This window comes from Anastrepha obliqua, chromosome 5 (assembly GCF_027943255.1).
Source record: "Anastrepha obliqua isolate idAnaObli1 chromosome 5, idAnaObli1_1.0, whole genome shotgun sequence".
NCBI lineage: Eukaryota > Metazoa > Arthropoda > Insecta > Diptera > Tephritidae > Anastrepha > Anastrepha obliqua.
The window spans coordinates 33,276,455-33,285,631 of NC_072896.1; the positions used below are offsets into that span (position 1 = coordinate 33,276,455).

General features: G+C 38.4%; 1 protein-coding gene and 1 non-coding gene across 2 annotated transcripts; both read right to left on the reverse strand.

Annotated features, from left to right (window-relative positions):
• Positions 1-192: 192 nt before the first annotated feature.
• On the reverse strand, positions 193-5,111 carry LOC129248692 (uncharacterized). The gene is made up of 3 exons (XM_054888320.1): positions 3,842-5,111; positions 3,147-3,391; positions 193-255 (listed from the first exon to the last, which is right to left on the reverse strand). The coding sequence occupies exons 1-3, from the start codon at positions 5,109-5,111 to the stop codon at positions 193-195; spliced, it is 1,578 nt and encodes a 525-aa protein (XP_054744295.1).
• A 2,913-nt stretch (positions 5,112-8,024) lies between these two features.
• Positions 8,025-8,148, reverse strand: LOC129249621 (U5 spliceosomal RNA). The gene has a single exon (XR_008582674.1). It is a non-coding gene; the product is annotated as a U5 spliceosomal RNA (small nuclear RNA).
• Between the last annotated feature and the right edge of the window lie 1,029 nt (positions 8,149-9,177).

Sequence of the window (9,177 nt, forward strand, 5' to 3'; positions counted from 1 at the left end):
AATATAAATAGGGTCTCTAAAACCAATAACTTAGTGAATTCTAAGCAATTTGGGTATAAATATAGACATTCAACTATACACGCAATTAACCTTTTGACCTCCGAAATTAACTGGAGCTGGAATAAAAAACATGTCACAGGAGCTTGCTTCTTAGACATTGAAAAAGCTTTCGACAAAGTGTGGATCGAAGGCCTAATGACTAAACTCATAGGCTATAAATTCCCGGTTCACCTCGCCATTCTCATTTATAACATGCTGTCAAATAAAAAATTTTCAGTTCATATAAATAATATGAAAAGTAAGCGCGAATTTAATATAGCAAATGGGTTGCAACAAGGGACAGTAAATGCGCCAGTACTTTTCAATCTCTTTATACTTGACTTGCTGGATAAAATAGACAATATCATAGCCTTTGCTGATGATATTGTCATTTACCATCCAGACAGAACAATAGAGGATATTAACAGAAATCTACAACTGAAATACAATATCGTAGAAGATTTTACAGCAAACTGGCATCTTAAAATAAATACAAAGAAATGCAAAAGCATTTTATTTCGTCCACCCATAAAAAGATGCAACTCAAATATCAGAAAAAAATGGAAAAATCTAAATATAATATCTAATGAAACCAGAATCCCTATTCAAACCACTGAGAGAGTCAAATATCTCGGTATTCACCTTGATAAATTTTTATACTATAACGATCACACTAACCTCCAAGTCGAGAAGACCGCAAGAGCCTTCCATATCTATAAAAAAATGTTTTCATCGAAATTACTACACAAGAAAGTCAAAATATTAATGTATAAAACCCTGGTAAGACCGATACTCACATATGGTTGCTCAATTTGGTACAACATTTCACCCTCATATATGGAACGACTAAGGAAGCTCGAGAGAAGAATACTACGATCATGTACTTCCTTATATAGATCACAAAATAGTAACTACACCAAATACATACCGAACTCAAAGCTTTATAACACAGCGAAAGTGCCCAGAATTGATTGTCATATTATTAATTTAATAAGAAAACATATCCAGCGTTGCCTACACAATACCAAAAACATATTAATAAGAGCGTTTTACTACGAAAGCGACGATTATTTCTCACTAGCTATTTCTAATGGATTTGCACCTGCCGAATCCTTCCTATACCTCGACAAAAATGGCTTTATACAAAACGAAAACCACACGCCAATAATATATCACATATTCAGAAGAGCGAACAATAAAATAATCACATCAAAAACACTTAATGCAAATAATAAACGTTTTGATACATATATTTCAAGCTGCGACAAAATCGAATCCACCCTTACTATTAAAAACTGTTGGTGGTTAACAAATGACACGCAACACTAATTCATACCACCTTTCTAGTCTGACTACCTTCTTTTACTACTTTTAAGCCTTTTATTATAAACAATAATCTATGCATCGTTTTTGTTCCCTTTTTCCCTGCATCAAAGATACAAAATATTTAATAACTTGTAAGTTAAAACAAAATGAATTTCAATACTAAGGAAAAGTTACTAGACATCAGATAATATATAAGGTTGTCAAAAAAGTCTTGCGGTATTTCCGCAAGCTTGTCTTTGCAAGCGCGTAGTTCTAGTTGTATTCGTCGCATCGGTTCACGCTAGCGCTTTTTGGAAAGCTCTTTTCACGTGCTAACACGTGTTTGATTAATTGTTGTTTACTTTTAGTCGTTCGTGAGTTATAGCGTCGCAAACATGGAGCAAAATAAATAGAAAATACGGCATATTTTACAGTACTACTACGATAAAGGCAAAAATGCATCTCATGCTGCCAATAAAATTTGTGCAGTTTATGAACCCGATACAGTTTCCATTTCCACCGCACAACGATGGTTTCAACGTTTTCGTTCTGGTGCAGAGGTGATCGAAGATGCGCCACGGTCCGGAAAGCCTGTCGTCGAAAATTGCGATAAAATCGCTGAATTGATCGAAAGAGACCGGCATAGTAGCAGCCGTAGCATCGGCCAAGAGCTGGGCATAAGTCATCAAACCGTTATAAACCATTTGAAGAAGCTTGGATTCAAAAAGAAGCTCGATGTATGGGTGCCACACGACTTGACGCAAAAAAACATTTTTGCCCGTATGGATGCATGCGAATCGCTTCTGAATCGCAACAAAATCGACCCGTTTTTGAAGCGGATGGTGACTGGCGATGAAAAGTGGGTCACTTACGACAACGTGAAGCGCAAACGGTCGTGGTCGAAAAGCGGTGAAGCTGCCCAGACGGTGGCCAAGCCTGGATTGACGGCCAGGAAGGTTCTCCTGTGTGTTTTGTGGGATTGGCAGCGAATCATCCACTATGAGCTGCTCCCCTATGGCCAAACGCTCAATTCGAACCTGTACTGCCAACAACTGGACCGCTTGAATGCAGCACTCATGCAGAAGAGGCCATCTTTGATCAGCAAAGCCGAATTGTCTTCCATCAGAACAACGCCAGGCCACACACATCTTTGGTGACGCGCCAGAAGCTCCGGGAGCTCGGATGGGAGGTTCTTTTGCATCCACCGTATAGTCCGGATCTCGCATCAAGTGATTACCACCTATTTCTGTCCATGGCGAACGAGCTTGGTAGTCGGAAGTTGTCCACAAGAGAGTCCTGTGAAAATTGGCTCTCCGAGTTTTTTGACAATAAGGAAGCGAGCTTCTATAAGAGGGGCATTATGAAGTTGGCATCTCGTTGGGAACTCGTCATCGAACAAAACGGCGCATATTTGACTTAAATCGCATTATTATAACCAATTTTATGAACAATTGAAAATTCAATAAAAATACCGCAAGACTTTTTTGACAACCTTATACGTACTTGAGAGCTCGTCTAGAGACATTGTACGACACATCATTAATATACTAATACTATTGTTTATTGTAGTACTTAATAATATTAATTGATAATAAATAAACAAATATAAAAAAAAAAAAAAAAACGGATATGACGTTGAAATTAAATATTTTTAGTTTGGTGCCACGCGACAAGAATGAGGAGCTCCAGATGTTTTTCAATTGACCGAATGCTTGCAGCGACTTATTTATTCTGTTTTCGATGTCTTCCGCACAGCCGCCAGAGGTTGAGATAATGCATCCTAGGTAGCAGAAACTTTGAACTTCCTCTAAAGGTGTTGAGTTTAGTAGGAATGGGCGCGTGTTGTTTGCATTTATGCGCATGGCCTTGGTTTTAGAAACATTGATGTTGAGTCCCACTTTCGATGCCAGTGTCGATATCGATTTGAGTTTTCGTGCCATGTCGTCGTAGTTGTGCGCAAGGATGCAAATATCGTCGGCGTAATCGAGGTCGTTTAAGGATCCACGAAGACCCCATGTGATGCCTCTCTGATTAGCAAGAGCCTGACCTAAAATGGCGTCAAGGACAATGTTAAAGAGAGTTGGAGAGAGCGGGCAACCTTGTTTTACTCCAGCTTTAACAATTATTGGCTCGCTTAGCTGTCCTTCATGTAGGATTCGGCAGCGTGCGTCCGTATATAAGTTTATAATGAGATTAATCATTCTTTCGGGAATGCCTTTACATCGGAGCGCGGCCCAAATAGCGTCGTGACGAAGAGTATCGAATGCCTTAGCAAAGTCGATAAATATTAAATAAAGCGGTGACCGATATTCCACGCTTTGCTCCACTATTACCCGAAGGCTGTTTACGTGGTCAACACATGATCGGCGTGGCCTGAAGCCCGCTTGTTCTTCACGAAATATTGATGTCGAGTAAGCTTCGTGGATTCGTTTATTTATAATATGGGCAATGATTTTATTAACGCTGCATATAAGTGTAATTCCTCTCCAATTAGTACATTGCGAGAGATCGCATTTTTTTGGAATTTTTATTATAACTCCTTCCTTAAGCTCGCCTGGAAGGTGCCCGTCTGACCAGAAGCGTTCGATGATAGGTTGAACGAGCTTAGCGCTAGTAATTGGGTCTGCCTTTAATAGTTCTGGTGCGACGTTATCAATGCCAGGCGCCTTATTGGCTTTTAATGTTGTTATTGCATCTGCAATTTCTTTCATGGAGGGGCATTGCGTCCGAACGCTATCGTTATCAGCGTGTCTAGCGCAATTGCATTGTAAATTGCTGCTTCCATCAGTGTTGGAGAGTAGATTTTTGTAAAAGTTTTCCCAGACTTTGAGTTGGTCGTTACTTGAGCTGGCAAGCGAACCATTCTCGTCTCGGATTGGCTTACTAGTGGTAGACGGGCGGTTCGCTAGCTGCTTCACTGTTTTATACAAGTCCCTGCTGCGGTGTGTCTCGCTTGCGGCCTGTGCTTCTTTAGCAATGTTTTCGATTCGTCTTCTTTTGTCGCAACGCGCGCTTCTTTTAACCATGCGATTTAGTAAGTTGTGTTTTCTCTGCGAATCAAGCTTCGCGCTTCGAGTTCTAGCGGTATTGATTGCGGCTTTGGCAGCTTTCCGTTGTTGAATAAGATTCCAAGTTTCGTCGGATATCCATTCTTTTCGGTTTGTTTTGATGTAACCAATGTGGTTGTTAGCAGCAGTTATAAAAATGTTTTTAATACCGGGCCAGTGATCACGCGACTCACCAGGGTTGTTTCTTTCAGCTGACTTCAGAGCATCAGTGTATGCGTTTGCCACTTCGGCCACCTTCAACTGCGATACATTGTGCCTTCGCGTTTGTTTATTCTCCCTCTTGACTGCTGCTACTTTAAGACGTAGGGTAGCCAAAATAAGGTGGTGGTCGCTTCCTATATCTGCGCCTCGCTTGTTCTTTACATCGAGCAGTGAGCCTCTCCATTTTTTGCTGATCAGAATATGGTCAATTTGGTTTTCCGTGTGCGAGTCCGGCGACACCCAAGTCACTTTGTGTATGTGCTTATGGGGAAATAACGTGCCACCAATAACCAGATTATTAGTAGCGCACATTTCGGTGAGCATACGGCCATTTTCAGTTATTCTGCCAATGCCGTGAACTCCCATGACATTTTGTAGCGATGTGTTGTCGTTTCCAACTTGGGCATTGAAGTCGCCTAGAATAATGACGATGTCGCCTTTTCGGACACTTGACAGCACAGAGCTTAAGTTGTTGTAAAAATCTTCTTTAATTGACATCTCAGATAGTTCAGTGGGCGCGTAACATTGGATGCATGTTATGTTTCTAGCTCTGGAGCGAAACCTAGCTTCTATAATACGGTCGGAGTGTGGTTTCCAGTCCAACAGAGCGTCACGTGCGTATCTTGACAGAAGGAAACCGACGCCGCCTGTCCGCGGTTCGTTATTTTTTTCCCCGAGTAGAGGAATGTGAAGTTGTCGGTTGTTTTGAGCTCACCAATGTCAGCCCATCTCGTTTCCGATAAGCCAAGGATATGTAATTTATAATTTGAGCACTCCTTGCACAATTGTGCTAGTTTCGAGGTTCCCAATAGAGTTCTGACGTTCCAAGTTCCAATTCGTGTCCTTAATTTCATTCCAAAGTTCGTCATCGAAAATTCCGGTCGATTTCTTTGTATTGTTGTGGTTTCAGTAATCAATAAGTTTTAAGATAGGCAACTGATTAGGCTACGCATCCGAGTTCGCCGCTGGGGCTGCCAGCTTAGGTCTGCGAACAGGCCGTAAGGTTTTAAAGGCCGCTCCTAACTTGGAGGCAGACGCCTACCTGGGGGCTTTTTGGCTGCCAGAAAGGCTCCAGGATTTAAAGTTGTCGCAGTTTTTGAAGGTTACACCGTTGGCCTGTTGGTTCGTCCGCTGCGATCCTTGTTGCACAATCCTGCTCCACCAATCGTACAATTTCTCTGTCTGACCCAAGAACACAGATAAGTTGTGGTGGCTTAGAACAGGTACCCTCCGTCAGGTTTAGCCCATGAGTCGACATGGTTTACCAGGGTGTGGCGCTTGGAGCCAGAGGCGGAGAATTAGGCTTTGGATGAGAACCAGGTCCTTTCAGCGACCGCGTGCACTACGAGGTCCGACTGCTTACGGGATAAGGTGCTATCTCTATCCTCTACCATACACCCCTTGAGGCTTGAGTATAATAAGAAATAAAATGAAGAAATTTACAAAAACAAATTTGTAGTTTTGAGATTTATTATTGAGTATAATAAGAAATAAAATGAAGAAATTTACAAAAACAAATTTGTAATTTTGAGATTTATTTATTGTAAAAAATTTTAGTATAGTTTTTTCAAGTTAAATATCTACGTTTCTCTTTAACATTTTTATATTTTTTTTTTTTAATTTTTTAATATAAAATTTGTTTTTAATTTTTTTTTTTGTTTTTTTAATACTCATTTATTGTAACATTTTTGAGAAAAAAATTTGTTTAGCATTTTTGAAGATTTCTTTATTTTTTTTTTTTTTATTAAGAGCTGGAACTGTGCTCAGTATTCAGTGAAAGTACCATAGTGGGATTGTCATAACTTTCGAGTTATATTCGCGTACGTACAGTGATCCAATAATAATACTTTAGCTTCCAATAACCCAATTTTGAGAAAAATTTACGAGAATGTCCAAAATACTTGTTATGGAATTTCTCTTTAAAATATATCTGTATAAAATGAGAAAATATGTACAAAAAATAAATAAAAATATAAAAAACTTAAACCCTAATAAAAACACAAAAAAATTTAAATAAAATCTGCAAAAAGTTCAAAAAATAAAGCAACCACAAAACCACAAATAAATATTTGTTTTATTATTGAATATAGCGACAACTGCTGAGAAACGGGCAGCATAAGAATTCAATTTATAATAAGTTATTATTACTATTAAAAAACGTATTAATACGATGGGCAGTAGATTTGTTATGGGAAGAGGCAATTTTGTCACAGCCAAAACTTTTACTTGACCACGAATGCTTTAAAATTGCACCTCAAAACAGTCTGCATGACTCACATGCTACTGGTATGTATGTAGTTCCTCGAATGCAGTTGAGAAGACACCGCAGATAGTACAGGTATATCGCCGAACCACCGCTAATCAGCTCTCAGTGAATTTTAGAGAATTAGCAGGTCTACAAATACACTTTTGATTGCACAAAAACTCTTTTATTTTATTGAGAACAGAGTTCAAGCAGAGAACAGAGTACAAATTAAAACAACAAACCAGCAATAAGTACACGAATATCAATGACGCTAATGAACGTTGAATTCTCCGAAAAGTAAGGATGAACCAAAATTAGGCACACGGAAAGTTTTTCCTGAAAGAAAATACATACCGAGCTCTACGCAAAAATGGTTTTAATAGATGGATGGAAAAATAAAAATACAATATTTAGAAAAAAATGTGGTAAAACTCTAAATTATTTATAAAAATGGGCCCACCATTTATGTATGTATATAGTCAATTGGCTACTCCGCTATTGCTGTTTGAAATTCATCCACACAAGGGCAAGCTGCGTACATTTTGCACAGCGCAACTTTTGTACCCACTTTTGGAGTTAACGCAAGAATGATAGAAAGAGCAAAGTAACGGGACCACGATAGGCGCCATCTCATTATTCTTTCCATTACGGAGTTAACGAAGCCTACTTTTTCTATAGTTTTTTCACCACTTTTCTCAGGCATCGTTCATCACGATTTGACGAAAAACTTAGAAAAATTATTTTCAAAACTTATTTTCTTATTTATGGTAAAAATTATCGAATTCTTTTAGTTTTGTCTTGGCTTTATTTTAAGTCTGGCCCCACTAAAAAATGTGATTTCTGGACCGATTTGAAAAAGCCAGAAACACAAAATTAATTAGCAAACAGAATATTTTGAAAATAAAAATTCTGTTTCCTTGCCAGGTTTCGAACTCGCATTTAGAAGACTTACATAAAATTCCGCTTGCCAACCATAATAAACAACGAAGTTAATTATTTCTGTGACGAGGGAAATAAATTCTGTAAATTTCGCGTACATTGGCGACCGACATTTATTGTAAACAATATCTTATAAATCCTAAACAGAAATATTGGAAAAAATATTGTTTACGAATTCCAAACAAAACTTAATCACTATAATAAAATTGCATTTATTCATAATCGGTTCGCAACCAAACAGTCGCAAACCCTTCAAAAATTCATTTTAGACTCATTAGAGTGCTCCTCTCCACGGAAATCTTTAGTAAAAGGCGAAAGATTTATTCGACAACTGAAGAGAAGCCAGAGTAACTAAACCACCTCAAACATTTACTATTACAATAAATATTTTCATAAAGCGGTTGCGAAGTATAACGACAAAAGCCAAGTAAATATGAAATAAGCGAGAGAACGCGATTGCTTGTTCGCACCCCAACAAAAACATTGTGCTAGCCGCTTAACACATTGTTGCTGTGCGCACTATTGTACAGCTGCAGTCAAAGTATACTTACATACATATGTATGTACATACGTGTAAATACCTGGTACACAATTGTATAAAGTAATAGAAGTGCGTGTATGGAAAATATCGACAAGTCTTTATCGTTAGATGAGTGCAGATAAGTTTCATATTCTATGCGCCGAAACTGAAGCATTTTATATGAAAATATGACTGATACAATGCTTTAGGCACACAAATTTTGCTATTTCATGATCGCTGAATGGTTTGTTCATGGCTGGATGGAAGGTAGAATGATAAAGTATAGTATTCTGTTAAATGGTTGCCAAAGTGAGATGCTTTTTCTGAGTACTGCCAATGCTTATGCATCAGAAAATAAGAAACGGAAGTAGCAAATATCGTTGAGAAACTGTAGAGAGTCCACAATTTCTTAACGATGTTTGCTACTACTCAATTTCAAAGAGGAAAGAAAGCATATGTACATATGTATGTATGTAAATGGCAAACGTACCCAAGAATGAGACGTACCATATTGAGCCATTTTGCGCAACAAAGCTCCGACGGCGATGCAGTAAAGTGATGCTGCAAACAGTCACAGAAGTAAACGGAGTCCACTGTCAGCTGTTACGATCAAATTAATGAGAGCCCCATGTAAATGAGAAATTACTTCCCTTCGGTATTGCAGATTTTATCGCAGGATTTTTGAAAATTCCTGTAGAACCGTGTCAGCTGATTGCTCTCTCACTGATCTCCGAATCACCACAACAAAACAAATGTAACAAATAACGAAGTTTTAAAGGAAAAATAAACTTTGATTTCAGATAAAGGGGTCAAAATTCGCAATAATAGCCAATTAAAAAAAAAAATACCAGTCTACCGGT